This window comes from Alosa pseudoharengus, unplaced genomic scaffold, assembly GCF_046254945.1.
Source record: "Alosa pseudoharengus isolate Yale_2024_CS ecotype anadromous, Long Island Sound unplaced genomic scaffold, YU_APseudo_1.1 YU_APseudo_1.1_scf_7, whole genome shotgun sequence".
NCBI classification, from domain to species: domain Eukaryota; kingdom Metazoa; phylum Chordata; class Actinopteri; order Clupeiformes; family Clupeidae; genus Alosa; species Alosa pseudoharengus.
This window is the reverse complement of record NW_027468859.1, coordinates 28195929-28219054: the sequence shown is the minus strand read 5'-3', so window position 1 is coordinate 28219054 and position 23126 is coordinate 28195929. Positions and strand designations below refer to the sequence as shown.

The window sequence follows — 23126 nt, the reverse complement described above, 5'->3', positions numbered from 1 at the left end:
AATCTACAGTCTACTGGAATACTCTGATTAAATGCCAGTGGACTACAGTGTACAGCTGATTCACTTACCTTCAAAATGCTAAAAAAATGATCATAGTTCCAATTGGCAAATGTTTTATGCATTTGACTCTTGCGTCTCAGTAAAAATAATCCCTTATCCACTATTTCACTTGGTCCACAGAAAATCTGATGTCAGCTTTTCTCAGCGGTGAAACCTTACAATTGAAAATGTCTAAGTGCTACATCATAAAGTACCAAAAATGTATCGACATACACAGAAAATCACAGGACTAGTCTCAAACTGGCCAGTGTTTGTGTATTGTAACAGATGAGTTTCTGTTCAGTTTTTGTGCACATCATTTTTTGTGAGTTCAAGAGAGACAAATCTGTACTCTCCCCTGAGACATTTAATTGCTAGATGAAGAAATTGTAAGTTGAGGGACCAAAACTTCATTTAATAATAAATAAGACTCAACTCATTATTCTCCATAACATGTTAATCAGTTCTACTTCTTTGCAGTTTAACACTAATTAACACTGCTTTACTGGAAACATAAAATGGTGCAAAACGTACTGAAATGCAGCCAGCTCACAGGAGAGAACAGTTCTCTATAACTACCTAGCTAGCACTCATACTAAATGGTAATCTTAAAGGTAGGGTAAGCAATGCGAATCGATTTCTAACACACAACACTTTTTGTGTAACATTCGGAGAGCGTTTTCTGTAGATCCGCTAGCTCTACATTCTCTGAAAACACTGTATAAGTGTAGCAGCCTGTACCCCAAACACAGCAGGGAGATGTACCCCTTAGGGAGCACTGAAAGGAAGAGTGAGCTACCTCTCTGGTAGTTTAGTTTGGTTCAAATGTACAGTACATATGGAAAAGTGCTTCACTTTTTCCCCATTTTCTTATGTCACAGCCTTATTCCAAAATGAATTAAATGTATTATTTCCCCTCAAAATACTACACACAATACCCCATAATGACAACTAAAAAAAAGTTTGAGATTTTTGCAAATTTATTAAAAAATAAAAAACAAAGAAAATCAGAGAGGCACAGTTTCCGGGAAGGGTACAGAAAAATTTCTGCTGCTTTCAAGGTCCCAAAGAGCACAGTGGCCTCAATCATCCGTAAATGGAAGAAGTTTGGAACCACCAGGACTCTTCCTAGAGCTGGCCTTCCCTCTAAACTGAGTGATCGGGGGAGAAGGGCTTTAGTTGGGGAGGTGACCATTAACCCGATGGTCACTCTGACAGAGCTCCAGGACGACCATCGCTGCAGCACTCCACCGTTTTTCATCGAGGGAACTGGGAGATTAGTCAGGATTGAGGGAAATATGAATCCAGCAATATACATAGACATCCTGGAAGAAAACCTGCTCCAGAGCGCTCTTGACCTCAGACTGGGATGACTATTCATCTTTTAACAGGGCAACGACCCTAAGCAAACAGCCAAGATATTGAAGTGGCTTTAGGACAACTCTGTGAATGTTCTATAGAGTGGCCCAGCCAGAGCCCAGCCTTGAATCCCATTGAACATCTCTGGAGGGATTGAAAATTGGCTGTGCACCGATGCTCCCCATCCAACTTGATGGAGCTCGAGAGGTTCTGTAAAGAGGAATGGGCGAAACTGGCCATAGGTGTGCCAAGCTTGTTACTTCATATTCCAAAAAACGTGAGGCTGTAATTGCTGCCAAAGGGGCCACAACAAAGTATTGAGCAAAGGCTGTGAATACTTCTGTAGTGTACATATTATATTTTTGTTCTTCATTTCTAATAAATTTGCAAACATTTAAAAAAAATATGTTTTTCATGTTGTCATTATGGGGTATTGTGTGTAGAATTTTGAGAAAAAAAATGAATCCATTTTGGAATAAGGCTGTAACGTAACGAAATGTGGAAAAAGTGAAGTGATGTGAACACATTCCGAATGCACTATAACGGAAGTTGCTTTGGACGAAAGCGTCTGCTAAACATGAACAAAACGCAACTTCAGTCAACATTGCTTACTCTACCTCTACAGTTACGCTGTACGGAGTGGAAAGTAGCTTTTGCTAAGTAGAATGCACGGCACTTCAGCAAATCTACCGTACACAACACTGGAGTTTGTGTCCTTTCAGGCAAAGTATTGATTGTGCATCAGTGTAAGGCATTATTAATGACTCAAAAAAAGTTATACAAAACATATATATAGAACTTATTTTTTTAATATATTCCCACAGTTGTCCCAGTAATCACACTGAGGCCAAACATTTTCTAACAAAACACAGTTCATTTTTTTTAAAAGGAAAAATAAAACAAGGTGTGACATTTCACATTAGGGTTTAATTTATTCAAATCTAATGACTAAAACAAAGCATGAATTCTGCTGGGAATACATACAAGGTATAAAAAATACAAGTGGAGCTACAGGCAACATGAAAACTTAGTGATGTAGTTCCTGGCGCAGGAGTTAAATCACCGTGAGTATTCATGAGAAACACCAAAAAGATGGAACACATCTAACAGTGTCTTCTCCTCCTCCTCCCCTGGTGGATCCCGAAGACAGTATCTTCTTCTCTCTTCTCTTTCAGCAATATGTTAAATAACAGTAACAGGATGGGGAAAGCATTCCTTCATCCACCAAAGAACAGAAGAGAAATCTGTAGATTCATGGTATGACTATCTGAAAGAAAGAAGAAAAACTCAGCTGAAACAAGGCACCCAAGCAATACATGTTGTAATCTTTTTTTTTTTTTAAGAAAACACCAAATGTTTATCAATTTAACGGGTAAAGGATCTGAAAACAAAGACTCTAGAACACTATTATTATTTCTCACAACAAATGACAATAAATCCATGTGTCAATACAATAATCACACCTTTACAAAGAAGTCACTTAGAAGTACAGCAAAATGGATTAATTACCTCTGTGCCAAAAGTGTGCAAAGACTAACGAAATGTTCTTCTCAGAAATACTTTGTGCGGTTAAGAGCTCGCTGGGCTAACTGTCCGGTTTCGTCGGTTATCTTCTCCCAGTCGGTCTGGCCCACAACAAAGCCAATAGCGCGCTTTCGGTCGGCGTCCTTCTTCTCCTCCAGGTCCGCCCATCGCACCTTGGACCAAAACCAGACCAGTGGCATGATGAACGGGAAACAGGACACCAAGAATATGACTAAATTTTATTTCCGCTCAGCAGTATGTATAACAGTATGGACAATGAGGTCATATAGGACAACACTAAAGCAACACAGCCTCCTACTTTGTCTGCCATTGTAGCGAATGGCAGTTGTTTAAAGTGTAATAAGTTAAATAGGAGCAGGAAATGTATTAAAGGTTATACGGCAAGAATAAGAGCTGTGAGACTGTGACCAAAGTAAATGGAAGGCAGCAAGAACATATTTACCCGCTTCTTTCCGGGTTCGGACATCCGCGTGGCGTAGTCGTCTGGGAGCTGAAGGAAGTCCTCTATGCCTGCTACATCAGACTCACGCTTCCGTTTGCTCCCACCAACCAGGCCGTCCAGCTTGTCTGGAAAAAGAGTGCTGCCAACGTCATCACCTGCTGTGTCCAGCTCCAGCTCGCTATGTTTTCTGCATAAATCTCTCACACCCATGCCTAAGACAGGGCTTGACAACTCAAGGAACTATGTTTGCTGTGCTTCCACTGATTTTTAATATTTCCTTCCTTCTGGATGTTGGGAGAGTTTGTAAAAAAACAATGACCAAACGGAAAAAGTTGGAACAAAATGGTCCCTGAAATAGTTTCAAATAACATGTTTGTTCATACATCACTGATTGTAAAGATATTTAAAAGTCGTAGTTTGTGTTAAAAATCAAGAAATTAATTAATAAATAAAAAAACGGTTTGTAAGACCTGTGTATACTCATGAAATTAATTTCATATATATTTATATAATTTCACTGCAATTTGTTGTGTGTGGTTAAAAGACAAATTAGAGAACTAACAGAATCTGGCTTCATTGATCATCTGAATAACTCTGGAAAATGTTTACAATTATAAAAACATTCACATCATTACAATAACTGGTATATAAAGGCTTCCTTTGCAACCTAGAACCAACCCAGGTTGCAAGCTACTTAAAAGAGGCATTCCAAAATGGATCACCAAAATAAAGTTTGGAATATTTATCTACGATAAGTAATCACTTTTTAATATGATCATAATGAAATACTGCAATATGTCAATTACTAGAGAGGTATACAGATGCAAGAGGGGGAAAGGTACAGAGTCTGAGAGAGCGAGAGAGAGAGAGAGAGAGAGAGAGAGAGAGAGAGAGAGAGAGAGAGAGACGGAGATAGTTTTGTGTGAAAGAGAGAAGAGTGTCTACACGTGTGTCAAAAGAGGAGCAGATATGGTGAACACCTACCGAGCTTCGCCTCAGATGTGTCGATCTCCCATTTGCTTTTTGGAATGTACCCCTATATTATACAGAGAGAGACTCCAATGGTTAACAGGGAAAACAGAAGTGAAGGAGATGGGGAGACAGATATGAAAAGATAAAGACAGGAGAAGGGTGAAGGGTATAATTGGAACTTCCTGAGAGAGTTTGGAGAATGCAGAAGGCTTGAAAACAGATACAAGTTAGTCAAATATAACCATGAGAAATGGTGTCAAAGAGAAAATCCATCTCATTTAAGCATGCAACCAACAGAGAAGACCAACGGGTCTTGCAATGTTGCAGCCTTAGATCAGCACAATATAATTCAAACAATAACACAAATGAACATTGGACAATACATCATCAACTTGGACAGACCTATAAAAGGAAGCTCTTCTTAAGATAAAAGATCTGAGTCTTTTTTTTTAAAGTAGTATCAGGAATACCGAACAATACTTCGTTTTGAATATTTCAAAACAGGTCCACTTATACAGTATGTGATAGTAATTTAAATATTTAAATCACAGCATTATTATAACAACATTTTGTATCATGTGATGTTGGCCAATGATGAGCAAATACAGTTCTGCATGGTCTTGTGAAATAAATCATTACCTGTTGAAAAGGCAAGTTATCATGCTAAGAGTAGTGTGGGCCTTAGAATCTTATTGGTATTACACAGATGAAACTTGCATCATTACAGTTTGTTATTTTCATTGGTGGTGCTTAGTCAGGTTGTACAACAAACTGTAAAGCAATTGACATATAAGACTGCTTGACAAAATTAAATTAAGGCCAGTTATTGGTGGAGTGGTCTTCCAGGAAAATTAGGAAAAATATCACTAAAACTTTGTAAGTATTGAGTATGTACATTGAATGAACAGAATGTACATTGATGACAAAACTATTTAACATTTTAAAGTTGAACTAAATAAGTACTTAAAAGGTCTGTGCATTAATTGACAACTGGCAGTTGTGGTAAAAAAAGACAACAACTATGTCCTTATACCAAATGGTAACACTACATCCAAAGAGAAGGTAGCACTACAGCCAAAGAGAGAGTGAAGCTCTGCATTAAAATCATCTACCACACTGACCAAACGGTCTTCTAGGAAACTTGGCCACTAGGTGGCAGTCCAGTACACAGGGCTCAAAGCACAAGACATTTCTGTGTCTGAAGTTCACTCCAAAATCACTATATATAGAAGTATTTTCAAATATTAAACCACCCCGCCCATGAAAGGTTTCCTGCACAGTGGCAGATAATTTTAAGCTCTCACTATAGGAATTTTTCCACATTGCCTGAAAGCCAGTTGGGAAACAAAGAGTGCATTAGGGTGTGATGTGCCATGAAATCCGCACTAACTAAACAAATAAAATATTAGGGGTGGGAAAATTTTTACTTTTGAAGTAAAAGCATCAACAAGCTACATTATTCATGTCATCACTTAGCACTGAGGTGAAAACAGATTATTTTATTGTAGGTTGGCATTTAAAGTGAGATGTATTCTAGATCTATTCTATAAAGTATATTTCTGCAGTAAACAAATCCTGTTATGAAGTTTTGAAGCAATGTTTAACTGCTATCCTGGACTACACTGGTGGATTACCAAATAAAATGGAAATACCAGTGTGACGCTGTGCTGACAATTATCCCCAATTTTACTCTGAAGTTAAAGAAGAGTAACTAGACAGTAGTGTTAGATAATAACTATTTGACCTTTAACACAAGGTAACATTTCAGAGCTTTTTGAGGCTTTAAGGCTTTTTGATGTTGTAATTCTCAACTTCCATGTTAAAGAGTTTGAAACACGTTGTCTATCACTTATCTATTCATAAGGAAGTCCATACGTTTGACCAAGGTGGCAGAGGCGACTATGTATTTGAATGTAAATATTAATAAGGCAAACAGATCTGCAGGTCTGCATTTAAGAATTTGCGCTTTTGAGCTAGCTAACAGCAGAAGTGTTAACCAATGGGCTTACTACTGAGTTACTTCTTGATAGTAACTACAGGATAGCCATGGTAACTCAAGTCAATTTGTAAATTCAGTCTAGCACTCTGAAAATGGATTGAATTTGAGGCACTATAGCTTTTATAGCTTTTAAGTGTTGCATCACTTTATTATGACACAAATTGCTTAAAGTCATTATTTTAGCCACTAGAGTGGGATTATAATGATAAAATGCTGGTGATGACGACATCTTTACTTTGCTTGGCTGGTTTCGCTACATTGACTCCAGCGTCTTTTGAGGTACAAAGTGATATTAGTAGAGTGGAAAGGCAGGAGGTCTTACTAGCTTAGATAACTTCATTGGATATCTGGACCACACAGAGCTTAGTGGTTTCACTTTTGTCAAAATGGCTATTTTTTCACATTCTATTGATTTCTAGGTGATTCTGAACTCGTTGTTTGCTTTATTTTTTACTATAATAACAAAATAAATAAAACGGCTAAACTAATGAATTCTTCTTATAGTTGTGGCTGGTATATGTTTATGGGTTAAATTATTATTCTGTAAAATTGTATGTAGTGTATTACTAATATTAGTATTGTTTTATTCAAGCTATATGATTTTACTTCAAACTGTTCATTTCAATGTTAATGTAATGTTTACACTGATGTCACTGTAAGTCACTTTGGATAAAATCATCTGCCAAGAACTATAAACACAAACAAAATGAATTATGTTCAGTAGTGTTGACAAATGAAAAGCTGGACAATGTTACGCAGGGCATTTCTACCCATGACATCTGACAATTGTGATGAAATGATACACAGTACTGAACAAGTAAAGGGTCCATTGATTTACGGGACTTACCAAGACAATTCAGTTGTTGTTTTTTCCAATTTCTAGTTATAACCATGGTGATGACAAGGAATGACTGCATAATTTGCACTGCATGAACATTTGTAGTGTTGAGTGCCTGATATCCTATAATTTTCTTCAATATTATTTCCCAGTGTTAGAACCTGAAAATATAACTAAACCTAATCAGCACAATCAAATGCTGATTGATTATTTATTTTATCATTGCTAAATCTAAAATCTAGATCAATATCACATAAAAACCCAATTTTCACATAAAAATTCAATCCTATTGAAAAGTGTGTTACCTTTTGGTACAACTGTTCGTTATGCACACGAGAACCGCACAATTAGACTCAACTGGACAAAGACCACTTGCAAAAAGTGGTTTTATTCCAGTTCCTCTGGTGCAAACTAACCCAGTCAATTAGACTGAAAACATAGATTAAACCAGGTTGGAGCTAGTTTCAAAAAGTAAACCAAAGATATGAGCTTTTTTTTCTGACAAATTCATTTGAGTCTCTGCTGTTGATGAACAAGAGGTGAACAACAATGCAAAACAGGTGCCAATAGAGAGACTTGGAAGGCAAAAAAATATATACAAGGAATTTTGGTTAAAGCGAATAGTAATACAACTCTGCATTACTTAGACTGAATTACTTTACTGGAAGATTCACACAGTAGAATACTTTTACAAATGGACAGTAATATTTTGGGTTCCTGAATACATCCCAAACCAGTGATTCTACTAAAGAATCTTTATAAGATGAACTTACCATATGGAACGCATTAACCTGTTGAGGAGTGAATTATTTTCCTGGTTCCTTTTAGAATTCTACGCAAATGATCTATAGTTTAGTGCGGAACTCTCGGTTCGCAAACGTTCTAATCACATATTCGTGACCGTACTGCTCAACAGGTTTCAACGGAAGAATCACATACGTTTTACATCGGTCTCTCACACAATGCCTTTTTTTCAACTGTGCCAGCTATCAGTCAACAGAATATTTGCCAGTCAGTCTTCACTTCACTGTAAACCAACCTTTCCATTTCCAGCCGTTTAAATGTTGTTTGATGTTGAAAAGCATGCTTAAAAGGTATAGATCAGGTATAGATCACACTGTTTTCTCACTTATGCTCAGCACCATTGAGTGCTTACTCCAAGGTCCTTCAGACCTGCCAACATACTTTGTTAAAATTATACCAATCAATTTTAATGTTCATAGCAAGGGGGGTCCTCAGTTGACCAAGAGCAGTACTATGGTTTAGATTACCGATTCATGGAAACATTGTGGATTTCTGGCCTCATTCTTGCCATGACAGTTTTACTTTTTTGTTTTTGCTACTGACACAACTGAAGTGTGTTTCAGTGCAAACCCTGCCCCACACTCCGTTGATCACCATAGGTGATATTTTGTATCCATCTTTGTTCTTGGAAATTGACCCAAATGTGAGTCAAAGGCCACAGACAAATAAGGTTGTGCAAATGAATGGTTAGTGACCCTTCAGGCTGACCCGCTGCTGACAGAAACACCTGCCAGCACAGATCAAGACTCAAGGGTAAGATTAGATTTTGCTGGTCAAGCTGGTTCTTTACACATGAAGAGTAATTACAACAATCAATTATTTGCAGGGGAAAATGTCAGCAATGTCTGGCAGATAACATGCGTTTGCCAGGTAGTATTGGAACTGAATTCACCACTGTTATTGTTTTAGTTTGCAGTATTATGAAATGGTAACAGTATGACTGCACACAATGCACATGGAAGTGCAGTGCAGGTTTATGCACAGTACAAGTAGCAGCATTTAAAAATATGGCTCCAATTCAGCCTATTTAAACTTTTTTTTGATAATGACCCATGTGTAATTTTTGTTATTTCAAATCATTCATTCATTCAGTATATTGTTAAGTTCAGAAACTCCCTTTCATTACCTAAGGCCTATGGCAACTATAACTTACAGTGTTTGAGATAATATCTTCTACAAATAATGACTAATATTTACATGAGTAATGTTCACTGGACACCGCTTGTCCACAAGAGCATGTTCAGTTGTTCATGACTGTTTGCTTTTTGTTTTAAACCAAATTTTCCTGCTGTTTGATTTTTAAACTCAAGCCTTTTGCTTTGAATCAATTCATTATTATCAATTATGCAGGATGGGCAGCGTATGGACACACAGTACGACTGGTGTCCCACTGCCTGCTCCTCCGCCCTGCTCACACACAACAATGGTGGACACATGAACAGAAATGCAATGACACAAGCAAGTAGCATTATACATGCAAAAAAGTGACGGACCCCTACCAGGTCGGTCTCCTCTTCCTCCTCCTTCTTCATCTCGGTCTTCAGTTCTTCCTTAGAAGGGTCAAAGTCTTCCATTTCAACCTTGGAGACAAAATGATTAATTTCCACAGAAAAATGGCTGGCAAAATCAGTCAAAAAGAGCTTGTTTTTCTTCTTCTTCGTAAACAAGATGAGGCTGCGGTTTGACAACAATACAACCCATACAGAGTTTAGAGAGTGAGTGAGTGCCTTTAGGAAACCAAGTATTGGTTGATGGCTAATAAAGCAGAGTTCCCACTTTAAAACAAGCAACTCATGGTTTCAGATCAGTGTATCAAAACATGTGCACTGTAAATTAGCATTTTTCCCAAGCATTCACTCACTAACTTCCAAATATTTGTTTAATTAATGTAGAGCAGCCATTGAAAGTTTGTGTTTGGTCCAAAACATTGACCATATTAGGAGATGATGACTATATATTACAATTACCTCTTCAATAGCTGCATCTTGCAACAGGGACCTGATATCTAGTCGCACCATGTGACGAGGTGTTGGCTCCCAGCTACTGGCCATCTGAAGGAAATATAAATATATAAAACAGGAGGTGAGAAAGGGTAAAACAATTACATATGTACATGTGTGTACTGCTTTTGGGCAGAAAAAAAACACCTTTGAGATGTCCTTCATCTTCCTTCCGTGGATGTTTCTCTTTGCACATGTCTGGTTATCTGCTGCAATTTCAGCCACGTACACCTGCAAGAAAACAAAGCAAAGTAAGTTTTTCTAAGCAAAGATTAGAATTACCAAAATTTTACCTTGTAAATGTGACCACACACTTACACAAACATGATGACAATCATGTACGATTACTCAGTTTTTTACAGTTGTTTTCTATTAAAACCCACAAACCAACACTGACATTTTCAGCTACTGCTGCTGTGTTGATTACGAGTATTTTTGTATGGGAAAAAATAAACAAAATAGTAATCAATACTCCACAGTCCTGTCAGTGCTGGTGTGCGGCTGGCTGAAATCTAGACAGACAACTCACCTCAAACCCTTTGGTTTTGGCTGCACTCCAGAACTGATCAAAGTATTTGACTTTGTCATTGATCGCATCAATGATGATGAAAGGGAAAAAGCCATCGTCAAGTGTTTTCTTGAAGGTCTTCAGCATGCTGCTGCGATAAGTGTCCTCCATCTCTGGTTCATACTCATATTCCAGCACCTTATGAAAACACAATGAATTTGTGATTAGACCTCTAGAACTCTGGACACATAGACCTCAAACTGTGGACACATAAACCTCAAACTGTGGACACATAGACCTTAAACTTTGCTCTGGTTATTAGACACAAAGATGGTATCTGTTTGGTGTCAGCCTGGCACAAGTAAACACTTCAATATGTAACTGGTCAGAGGCTGAAATGGACAGACCTTGTTCTTGACGTTTTTGCCACTCTCTGGGTCCTTCTCGACCTTCTCCACCTCAGTCATGAAGTAGTCGTCTATACTGAGGACACGAGGAGGTGCTCCACCACACTCCACTTCCTTATCCTATGGAAAATCATCAACAAATGTAAGCATTCAACAGTCCCTATAAGCTATACAATTTAAATAAAAATGTTCGCTTTGGACAAAGGTCCCTGGTTAATTCCATAACCATAAACATAACCAAAATACAGGTCTTTTAACATTTTGACTATTCAATATTAGGTTAATATTTCACTGCATCATTGTTTCTGAACAGTGATGTGTTGTGTGGCACTGCTGTTGTTGTAGAGTTGACCATAGCAATGTTTGGCATGCATATTATGCGAGTGATCACATATCCTACAAACATAAGGCCAATGTCTAAAACAGTCACAAGCTGATGATGAATTTAAAAAAAAAACAAAAAACAAAAAAACGGGCACTCACCCGAACCAGTTTTGCGACGTGACTTTTACCACTTCCTGAAAGGCCACGCATTATAATGACAATCTGTAGAAGCAAAGACCAGGACGTGAGTAACAAACACACAGGTACCGACCCACCAAGAATTCCATACAGGCTTTCGGTTTTGTGTCTGTGCTTGTGGATGTGTATGCACATGTGTAGACTTTCAAGGACAGTCACCCTGTCTGGACGGTTTGATCGGCCAGGTGGCTTGAGGAGGTCGTCCACGTTCTTGGTTTCAGGCTTCTTCTCGGCGCGGGGGGGAGGGCCGGGAGCAGGGGCCATGGAGGGAGGTGGGCCAGGTGGTCTCTCATCGGGGTAGCTCCTCCGGTCATCTGGAAACAGAGCATATTAGTATTACACACACACAGCTACAACACGTTTGGTGTGGGAACTCCCTGGACCATACCTTCTAAACATTAAAGATGCATTATGTTATGACAAAATATGAAACTGCTTTTGGAGCTTAACACCGAAGGCTTGATTAACAGCTTCCCCCAATATTACTCTGCACTTTTCACACTTCTAACTTTGTTTGACCCTAGGCGAGCCAGAAAAAAAAAAAGAAACCCGATACCTTGGCTACTACAACACTGATTTGAATCCATGTAAATGAGGATAAGTTCTCAAAACAATAAGTTCTATGGATGTAAAATCTTTTGAAAACTCAATGGAAAAACTTGTCATTGTGGCATGTGGATGGCCCATTTGTTAAATAAATCTGCTGGCAGTTTGTGCTTACTTCCATAACCCGGAGGGCCTGGGGGCCCGTGCTCGAACCGCTCAGGGCCTCGTTCGTATGGCGGCCTGTCGTAGGGTGGGCGGCCGTAAGGCTCTCGGTCCCGGCTGCTGCGCCCCTCTCTCTCTCTTTGTTCACGCTCCCTATCTCTGTAGCCGGGGCGACCTGGGGGCCCTGGTGGTGGCCTGTGACGAAACAAACAAACGGAACAGTGCAGACCTATGAGTAAGCTTTGGCATCCAGGATCACAGTAACTGTACGCTGCCTGAATCGCACAGAATCAGCGTGAAAAGCGCACACACACACAAACACAGAATCACGTACCGGTCATCTCTGGTGAAGCGTTCCCGTTCGAACCGTTCTCTCTCGTGGTCTAAGACCGGCCTTTCCCTGTAGGGGTCTCGCTCCCGCTCTCTACTCCATTCCCGCCGTTCCATATAAGGGTCATTCCGTCTGTCAAAATATGGATCCCTCGGGCCATAGGGATCTCTCGGGCCAAGCGGTTCTGAAGAAAGCCACATTGATGTCTCCTCAGTAACAAGTAACACATGCCGTTTCCCCTTATACAGAGATACTGATTTTCCATCACCATTTCTATGACCCGTTCTAAAAAGCTTATTGCATGCGTTTAGCAGGAAAATTATTTTCTTTTGACTGGAAAATGCAGATAGCACCATGTTTCAACTAGGCCTACCCTTCTCAAATGTCCTCTCAGGCAAAGGGTCAGGCCTCAGGATAATCCTTTCGCCATAAGACATGCGCTCCACTGTCGCACCAGATTCTGAAATGCAAACAACAAAAAAAGGCATATTTAAGTTGGCAAAAGTACAAACATAGTGGTACAACATTAGCAGATGACCTCTTAGACCTAAGCAAAAGACCAAGCAAACAATATACTTCCAGGATTGTACTTCCAGAAAAAAAATGAAATTTCCTTATGCTTATTTCAATGCTACTACAAATGCACTTAAAGGTGATGTCATCTTCATAAAGCTTGCTGCTTACCATGCCCATGTCCATAATCCACCGTTTTAGTGATGATGGGTTTAGATGGTGGGGGTTGTTGGTGGTAACCACCTTCTGGTGGTGGGTGGCCATACTCCCATGAGGTTGGTTTCCCTCCACCAGCCTGTCCAGTCTCAGACAAAAGACCTGTGGACTAGTCAAGGTGAAAGAAGAGAATACAATTACAAAGGGAATACAATGCAAATGTACCATCCAGTTCAAGACCATCCAACACATTACATCATTACGCGTATTAAATCATTAATTTTATACACTTTACGCTACACAAAAGCTACACACAGATATGAGAGCCACAAACATTCACACATAACAACTATTGGCTTACCTGAAGGGCAGTCTTGACTTCAGGTGGGATTTCTAGCCCAAGGAGACCAGGTAGTAGTTCAGTCTTGACCTCGGGGGCGGCAGTTTCTCCAACAGGGCCTTTACATTCTTGGAGCTCTCTGTTGACCACAGGTATTATTATGAGGATGTGATCACAACAGCTGTGTTACATTGTGTAATCAGGGTGACATTTCCCCCCAATTTATCTAGAGGAATGACATAATATATATATATCAGGATAAAATACCTGATCATTTTTAGCTCCTGTGCTGCTTTCAGGATGATCTCGTGTTGTCTTTGAGAGAGTGCCAGGACACCCTTTGCAGTTGTTGGAGAAGACTGCTCATGAGCTGGATCCGACCCTGCTTGGGGAGGATGCGGGGGGATATCCATGCTGGATTCTGAGCCTGCCTCGAACGAAGGCCTCCTCGGCTCCATGGGAGGGTAAACTCTTTCTGGCAAGGGCTTCTCCCAGTCTGGCTGGCCACGGTAAGGAGGTTCTCTGCCACCATACGGAGGCTCGTCTGGATAACCAGACCCTTCGTAATCAGGTCTACCGTGTTCTTCCTCGTAAGGATACGGCCTCTCTCTTCCCTCTGACCACCGGTCTTCTCGCATGCGCTCCGGTGGCCCATGAGGCGGGTAGGGTGGATACTCCCTGCCACCACGCTCCATCTCCCAGTCTTTGGGCGGAGGCGGTGGAGGATAGTAGTCCTCCTGGCCATGTTCATAGTCTCGAGTGATGAACTCCAGTGGTGGAGGTGGCGGCCTTCTGTACCCATCATCGGGCGGCGGATATTCCTCTTCGTAGGGCTCCTCGTACAACCCCTCTGGGTCCTCGTGGGGGAATGGTGGCCTCCTGGGGTGTCCTGGACCATAGGGTGGCGGCCTTCTCAAGTCTCTTTCCATCATGGCATGCGGGGGCGGCGGAGGGATACGCCTAGGCTCTCTGCCATGTGGTGGAGGTGGCCATTCTGGATCGTGCTCCATAGGGTCGTGGTAAGGCGGAGGTCCATGTGGATCTCTCTCCATCATCTCTCGTGGCGGAGGGGGTCGCGGCTTCATCATGCCACGTATGCCGGGGTGGCCCCGTGGAGGGGGCCCTCGATGCATCGGAGGGCCCATAGGACCCCTGGGAGGTCCCCTGTAGCCCTGGGGGGGCCCGTAAGGCTCATGCTCCATGCCCTCCATGTGGGGAGGGTGAGGAGGAGGCGGGCGCCTCGGACCCTGGTGCATGAAGCCTCGAGGCGGAGGTGGCCTTCCGCGCATACCGCGGGGGAATGGAGGTCGTCCACGCATGGGGGGCCTTTGGACATTCCAATATTGATCTTGCTCTTGTTCCCAGTACTCCGGTTCTGCCTCTGGTTCTGCTGGCTCCTGCCAATGTTTGGCCTCTTCCTCCACAGCCTCCTCCTGACCCTCTGCTTCTTCGTAGTATTCTTCGCCAAAGTGATGCTCCTCTGGGAGCCACATGTCTTGCTCGTGATGCGGTGGCCCTCTTCCAGACACCCTTCCGGAAGGCTCTGCCGAAGGATCCTCCCACCCATAATCCACCTCTTCTTCCCCCGTGTGACCCATGTGCTCTTGCGGGGCTTCGTACTCATACCCAGAATGCTCCTCTTCTTCTTGTGGCTGGAAGTTGGGATCATATCCATGTGGTGGGCCCATTGGCCCCCCGGGCATTCCCCGACCACGGGCCCGTCCCCTGCCACGCATAGGCATTGGCATTTGCCCTCGGCCTCTCCCACGCACCATATGCGGGGGACCCATTGGATGATCACCATACGGAGGACCTGGAGGACCTGGAGGACCATGCTGCCCGCGCCCCATGGATGGATGACCCATCTGATTATCGCCATGGGGAGGGCCTGGAGGAGGCTGACGAGGCATCTCATGAGGCATAGGTCTCGGAGGGGGCCCGTTGTTGACACCACTTTTGGCCGGACCGGGTGCCTGACCGGGAGGTGTAGGAGTTTGTTTTAGCGGAGTAGAAGAAGGCGCTGACACTGCATTTTTGGAGGCATCAGTTTCCTTAAGGTCCTTAGCCTTGTCTTTCGCTCCAGCGACTGGATCCTCTGCTTTTTGCGGAGTGTCCTTTTGTGACGTCTGAGGAATTGGGTCGTTCTGGACGAAGAACCCATTCCCAGAATCAACAATATCCTCAGCCAGAGTGTCATCAACTGTGCTTTTCTCCTTCGCACTTTTATTTTCAGATGTTGATTCTTTGGATCCAGCCTGCTGGAGCTGCGATCCAGTAGTTTCACGTTTTTCCTCTTTATTTTGAGCAGCAGAATTTGGTTTCACTTGGGAACCAATACCAGCTTGTTGTGGTTGAGGTGCAGGTGGTCTGTCAAAACGAGACATTGGACCCTGTCCCGGACCAGGTGGTCTTTCAAAACGAGACATTGGGCCCTGTCCTGGACCAGGCGGTCTTTCAAAACGAGACATTGGACCCTGACCAGGACCAGGTGGTCTTTCGAAACGAGACATCGGACCCTGACCAGGTGGTCTTTCAAAACGAGACATTGGACCCTGTCCAGGACCTGGTGGTCTTTCAAAACGAGATTGCTGATTCTGTTGTGGACCTGGAGGTCTTTCAAAACGATTTTGGGGATTCTGTGGAGGTCCTGGGGGTCTTTCGAATCTATTTTGTGGATTCTGTGATGGGCCAGGTGGCCTTTCAAACCTCATTGAAGGATTAGAGTTTGGACCAGGGGGGCGTTCAAAACCAGGAGCATTATGTCTCATTGGTGAATCAAATCTACCAGGGGGTCCTTGGGGAGGCGCGTTGAATCTTTGTCTTGGATCAAATCTGGGTGGTGGTGCATTAAAGCGTTGGTGTTGTGACTGATCAAATCTTGGGCCATCAAACCTGCAACATTTTCACAGATAATATTAAAACGTATTACTTGAAAAATGATCTTAATTTGCAACAAACATTATCATCATCATGGTCTCACAAAGCTAGACAGCAAGTACACATCTGAAGACAACCACTGCTACTGGGCCACTGGCTGACTGTTCAACTTAAAGGAGAAATCCAACAAAAGATCTATGTGAAAACTCACCAGATCTCTCCTATAAACTTGATACCTTTGCTGTTATTTTGGAACTTGCACCATTCTTAAATACTTTATAAGCTTTTCATGGCACCATTACTTTATGTATTGCATTAATTGCATTAGTCTATAATATACTCTCGAGGTTGAGGTTTCTCGAGGTCACCGAGTACTGTCGGTATGAAAAAAACAAAAAAACAATCGGTTTTACCTAGCTCGAGTTGCTACAGCCAGCAGCTAACGCAGCTACAGCGCTACACTCTGGGTCATTTCCATGAGTTCTCATGTAGTTAGAGTGTAGCGCTGTAGCTGCCTGGCCGCGTTAGTTGCTGGCTATAAAAACTCAAGCTAGGGGTTTTTTTGTACCGACAGTACTTGGTGACCTCGAGAAACGGAGATCTATGTGAAAATTAGTCAGATTTCTCCTTTATAGCACTACTTCTTGTAAAATATTCAATAAAGGTGTAATACTTGTGGCACATGCATACATATTTCACCCTTCCTCAATTGTATGAAATGTCCTAGTTGTTGTCCTGAGATGTGTCTTGTGATACATGCCTGGCTCTGCGAGACCATCTCAATTACAAAGATTCCTTACCTTGGGCCAGGTGGTCTCATTCCAGGATGGGGAGGCCCAGCATTATTATTACCGTATGGGCCTGACATATTTCCTGCTGCTGTTGTCTGGTACGACTCCGATGTGGGTGTAGACGTGGTGGTTGCTGTAGAAACACCTGCTTGACCTGCAGTTGTCGAAGGCGGCGGTCCTGCTCCAGGAGTGGGGCCTATGGGAGGAGGTCCTGTAGTGGACTTTCCAGCAGGGGGCGCACTGGTAGGGGGAGGTCCTGCAGGCGGCGGTCCAGAAGGAGGAGGTCCAACAGATGGCGAATGCTGCATGTTTGCATTCGGAGGCAAAGGTGGGTGATGCATCTGTGAATCTGGGGGCGGCATGCTCTGCCCATACTGACTCATCATGCCCCCGTAGCCAGGCGGGGGGCCGTACTGCTGCTGCATGGCTCGAAGGGTCGTGACTCTCTCCTGCAAATGAGCTGCGGTGGAGTTCATCTGTTCCTGCCACTGTTTCCATTGGGCCTCATAGTCCTGGAGTTGGTCTTTGTGCGGGTAGGACTGGAACTGCTCATACCACAGTTTAAAGTGCCGGTCCCAGTCCTGGTACACTGGGGTAAACTGCTGCTGCTGCACCTCGTAGTGTTTCAGCTGCATGTCCAGTGGCATGGTCTGAAGCGAGGGATTGGGGGGAAAGAACGCGGAGCTCATTTCTCATAAAGATCAACTTACAGGCAAACACTTTCTACAACTCTTTTTCTTTCTTTTTTTTTTTTTTTTAAATAACCTTTGCTGTCAAAACTTGTTTTGAGTGTCTCAATTGTGTCCCCACCCCCCTTTTCGATTTCTCAAGAAATAAAAAATTGTGCTTGGGTGTTTGTGTGGGAGAGATGTCGAGTCAAACCACAAAGGCCAACAAATAATAAGCTTACTTTAACCATAACTTGATAGTAGTACATTACATAAAAATCTATGAGGAGGGTTAATGGTCGGTCGGTTCGCAAGCCTCTCTGGGCAACTGAATATTCAATGTATGATTTTGAAGTTTAGGTTTTATATACTGTTCTTTAGTAGACATACTTCCCAGTCTCGATTGGCACTACTTTGGAATAGACGGTAACAATAGCTGTGATGATACACAAAACAACACATACATGCACATGTGGGTACAAACATACAGTGTACCCAATGGCATCAAGCTCAAATATTTCCTGTGCATATATCATGTTCACCAACACACACCACAGCTGGAATCTTCAAATATTTTCAACAACAGTGGCCAACATCATCATTCATCACTTTAGGATTTTGAAGCCTTATATTTCTTCCTCTATCTTTGTTCGTATCTGGCCAGTAAACTCTAAGTTGTTGGTTTTTTTTTTACTTCGCTATTCCCTATTATGAATGGTATAATACAGGCAACTGACCACAGATTTCAGAGCAGCCGCATAGCATTCAAGAATCTTTGACTTTTGTTAGAGCAGAAGATGAATAAATAAATGGGCATTGAAGGAATAAACAAAGTTAGGCTAACCACAACCACTTTAGCAATCAGTAAAGCTAATAACCAGATAGAGGTTACACCAATTCTGCGCGGAAATGTATTTCCATTAATGTATTTTTGCAAGTAAATTATAAACTACTACAACAAAATTGTATTCCACGACTTCGTCCCAAATATAATGACTTCCCATGTCTGGAATAGACTTTATCAAAATTCCATGATATTCCAGAAATGTCATAACCCTGTCCATGGATTCTTCTACACAAATTTCATGTTGAAACCTTACATCTCAATTTGAATCAATCTTAGAATATTGTTATTACTCATCAGTAATTTCAGAACTCCATTTTCCCATCTCGGCAAAGTTTATGCACCATCCTCATTCCACTCCAGAACAAAGCTCCATCACGCTCCATAAATACACCACCCTATAATTATGATGGGGACATCTACAGTAATTTCCAGTGTATTAGCCGCATTTTGTTTAAGTTGCAGGACAGTGTTTTATGGAAGTTAAAAGAAACAAAAACATATTAATATCATATTAACTGCCCCTGTGGATAGGAGCGTCACCCAAAATGAATTGAATGAAGTCAGTTAAGACACATACCTGGAGATGCGCAGGCTGCTGGATGAACTGCTGATACTGCTGCAGTATCTGCTGCAGCTGAGCGTGCTCGTGCATCAGCGCCTGGTACTGGTGAGCGGCGCGCTGCTGCTGCGCCTGCTGCCACTGGGCCGCCGCCGCTTGCAACTGCTGCAGGCGCGCTGCCTCAAACGGGTCCCCCGAGCTCGCGATGTTGGTCTGGGAGGGAAATCAACAGGTACATAATGATCAATGAAACGTATGCTCTAGAAAGCTTCCAAGGTGAAGACCTCGCAGGCCTTTTCTTTAGAGAAACTAAAGTTAGGACCATAATCATACAAGCATGTTATGTGCATTTCCTTGCATTAAATTCGACTTTAAACAAAGAAAGATTTTGAGGACCCTCAATGTTATTGCCAAAATGTCTATTGTGGTCTGTTTCACTTGCAGTAATAATTTTATTACGAACAACATTTTGGTGCGCAGTAGGGCTACACAATCGATTTTTAAACGAAATGGCAATTTGAACTAACGCAATTAGCTCACTGCAAAGGCTGCAATTAATCGTGTAGCTCACAACTCTGTCCCAATGGTTAATCTTTCCAAATTTGTGCAAGAGGCACGCACATCCCAGAGGTTAAAGTAGGTGCTGGACTCAGAGACTTAAGAGGTGAGGAAGGGCAAATCTGGTCCGAAAAGTTAAACTTGTGGTGATTAAACCATCTTATCATCTCATGATCATCCAATGGTTAATCTTGTCACATCTATGCTGTTTATATTCATGTCATCCTCCGTGTGTGACGGACAGTAAAGCTCATCTAACAGGAGTGCTGTGCTTCTCCTGCACTATGCACTCTCACCAATCAGAAGTGCTGTTCTTCTCATGCACTAGGCACGCTCACCAATTAGAAATGGGCAAACTTAAAAGCAAAATTTTGAATATTGAACTGAAGCTTGACTTTCAAAAATTATATCACAAATCAAATCGCAATTTCTGTCAATAAATTATTATTCTGTCATATATTAAAAAAAATCTAATATTTTCCCGAAATCGTGCAGCCCTAGTGCGCAGACCTTTGTCAGGTTATCTGATATTGTGGCCTTTCTACCTTAGGTTCCTCAGGTGGAGGTGGTGGCGGTGGCTCTTCTTTGGGGGGAGGTGGAGGCGGAGCGTTCTTAGGAGGCTCGACAGGGGGGGGCGGTGCCTCGCCAGGTTTCTGGTATTTATCAGCAGGTTGACCCTGACTTTGGCCCTGTTTTGCCCTCTCATTCTTAAGCTTCTGCAGATTCTGGAGGTGTTGCTTGTACCAGAACTGTTGCTGATCCTAGGTGTGACAGGTGAATGAAAAGATCAGAAATCATGTGATGTGGTCCGCTGAAGTAACCATCACCTTGCTAGCTTTGTGGTCAGAGAGACTGATGTTAAGATTATAGGAAATTAAACCATACATAATGCCAAATTGGTTGGATGGGTGGATGTATACTCATAGAGTACTGATCAAGAGCATTGAACAACCAGCATATTCAAGACCAGAGATTCCATTCATATTCTCTGAGCAATCTGCCAGGAAGAGAGAAATCCTATTGGATACAATGATCATATTAAAGACTTTCTTTAATTATTCATTTTTTTACAGAGAAATGTATTGCTCTTTAGAGATAAAACCCAGCAGACTTCAGAGATAAGCCAAAACACCACATGATATTTAACTGTGTTTGGGGGGGCTTCTGATTGGAATTACATCTCAATATTGTTTGTGCACTCGTTTTAACCCACACTTTGTCTCAATGGCTCCTTCTCAATGAATACAGTAAAGAAAAGGTTTTCATACAGGCAGTACTCAATTTTCGTCAATAAAACCACATGGAGGAGGAAATGCCTTCTCATTTCATTACTATGTCAAATAAGTTAACCACGATAACAGAGAGAGAGAGAGAGACAGAGACAGAGAGTCACAGCAGGCTGAAAGATTAAAGGAAATCAAATTGAAATCGCCATTTTGTTTTTTTATCTAATGCAATTAGCAAATGAAAAGGCTGCAATTATATGTGCAGCTATCAACTCTGACCCAATGGTCAATAATGTCATATGTAAATGTTTTTATTTTAATACATGTTGTCCTTGTGTGACAATTCATGTCATCCTGACATCAATCAGTGGCAGGCTACCATGCAAATTAAATATGACCCACATTAACGCTATATGTTAAGATTATAACTACAGTTTCATTTTAATCCTTAAATTAGTCAATAGAGCAGTTCATATTTATATGCTATCTTAATTGAACATATTCTTTAAATATAACATGTAGTGAACCTTGAACTGAAGTTTTAACTCAGCGACAGGAAATTAGGTCAGCACGTTTCAAATTATGAATATGATACCAATCATGATGATGATTATTAATATGATACCCAGGTATCAATATAGATGACAGGCTGGGCTAAATAACAAGAGCCTGCTTTCACAAAGAGGGACGGCAAAATATGCAAGCGTCCAAATACCAACTTTTCCAATCGACTTTGCTGTATAACGTTACATAACTTTACCTGTAATGTCATCGATGTGAAGTCGGGATTCTCTCCCTCCTGTGGAAAAGTCATCGCTGATATGTCTTTAGGAGCGTTGTTTTCATTACTGGACGTGTGGCCCCCGGGAGCAGTATAGTTTTGTTGAGTAGTCGGAGGAGTAGGCTCAGGTGGCTTGGGTGGCGCCTCTTCTTGGGGCTGTGGAGGCTGCGGAGGTTGAGGTGGCGCAGACCCAGGTGGACCTCTCGGGGGTTCTGGTTGATAGTTCGTGGTTGCCTCTGAACCAGACGGAGGAAAACCCGGAGCAGCCCCTTGCTCTTGCCAAGCACCAGGGCCTCCTGGATAACCGCTAGCATTACTGTAATGAAGCACCGACTGCAGTTGTTTCTGATGGAGCTGTTGCAGTTGTTGCATTTGTTGCAAATGTTGCTCCCGTAAACTGTTAAAATTAGACGCCGGTGGAGCACCATATCCTCCAGGCGCCCCTCCTGTCGGTGGTGGGGCCCTTACTGGTGCCGATCTCGCATCAAATTGATTAACGTTAACGTTAGTAGGAGGCGGATGTCCACCTCCATAATTTCCCCACGAAGGGTACATGCTTCACCAAAGCGAACGTAACGTTAGGCCTTTGTGTTCACATAAAGCCGGTCCAATTAACAACCTGTATATTTCAACTGTTTTACCTGTCTTCAATACAGATGTTGTATGCATGCATACACAATCGATCCTAACCTACTCTGCAGTGATTATAATAGAAGAAAATCGGTTAAATGTAAATATTTCCCGCTTCAGCAGGTCTTTCCCCGTGCTAACATGCTAACGCGTTTCTTTCTGCGTAAAGTTTCAGGAAGCAGGAATACGTTTTCTACGTCATATCCGAGACGGCTGCTAACCTTTCAGATAGGGATGTGACGCTCGAAGCTGACGTTTCGAAACAGTGTCGAGCTTCCGAAACGCAAGTGTTTCGAACAGTGTTTCGAAGTGTGGTTCAAAACGCCCATGTCACGTGACCATGGCTTCGTGGTGTTTCAATTTGGTTTGGACCTTACCGCGCGAGCCAATTACCCGAGTAAACACCTGTTTGATCTAAATTACAAAGTCCCAGAATGCTTAAAAGTCATTCAAACACATCCTATCTTTGTGGGTTTTTTGTGAGGAGAGAGATTTTGAGAGATATAGCGACATAGAGACATAGAGACATATAGAGATATAGCGATTTATAGTGCATTCTTGTGATTGATAGGTTAGTGATATAGATTAGTTGACAGGCTAGAGACAGACAGTGAGCGATAGTTTAGATAGATATAGTCTAGTGACGTTAATATTTAGATAGTAGCAGAAGTAAAAAAATATATGACTGATGCCTTTATTTCAAGAA

The 23126-nt window shown here is 42.0% G+C and overlaps 1 protein-coding gene across 3 annotated transcripts; it reads right to left on the bottom strand.

The window, feature by feature from the left end:
• Positions 1-2191: 2191 nt before the first annotated feature.
• ylpm1 (YLP motif containing 1) lies at positions 2192-22587 on the bottom strand. Of its 3 annotated transcripts, none has more exons than XM_076273183.1 (21): positions 21770-22587; positions 20329-20544; positions 19244-19438; positions 17161-17801; positions 13751-16375; positions 13505-13622; positions 13159-13312; positions 12848-12934; positions 12478-12658; positions 12157-12338; positions 11595-11749; positions 11397-11459; positions 10914-11033; positions 10528-10704; positions 10146-10229; positions 9966-10049; positions 9492-9578; positions 4370-4421; positions 3386-3510; positions 2908-3095; positions 2192-2665 (listed from the first exon to the last, which is right to left on the bottom strand). In XM_076273183.1, the coding sequence occupies exons 1-20, from the start codon at positions 22343-22345 to the stop codon at positions 2949-2951; spliced, it is 6069 nt and encodes a 2022-aa protein (XP_076129298.1). In that variant the 5' UTR covers positions 22346-22587; the 3' UTR covers positions 2192-2665; positions 2908-2948. The 3 variants fall into 3 exon arrangements, with proteins under 3 accessions (XP_076129298.1, XP_076129299.1, XP_076129300.1); XM_076273184.1 differs by having other exon boundaries at positions 9498-9578; XM_076273185.1 differs by lacking the exon at positions 20329-20544.
• Positions 22588-23126: the final 539 nt, after the last annotated feature.

Bases quoted from the DNA above. Each gene is read 5' to 3' on its own strand.
- ylpm1 (XM_076273183.1), bottom strand. From the start codon at position 22,345: ATGTACCCTTCGTGGGGAAATTATGGAGGTGGACATCCGCCTCCTACT. The intron at 12,659-12,847 runs GTAGGCCTAGTT...GGCTTTCTTCAG, and splicing joins TGAGAGGACATTTGAGAAGG to AACCGCTTGGCCCGAGAGAT. The intron at 12,339-12,477 runs GTACGTGATTCT...GTTTCGTCACAG, and splicing joins CGCTTCACCAGAGATGACCG to GCCACCACCAGGGCCCCCAG.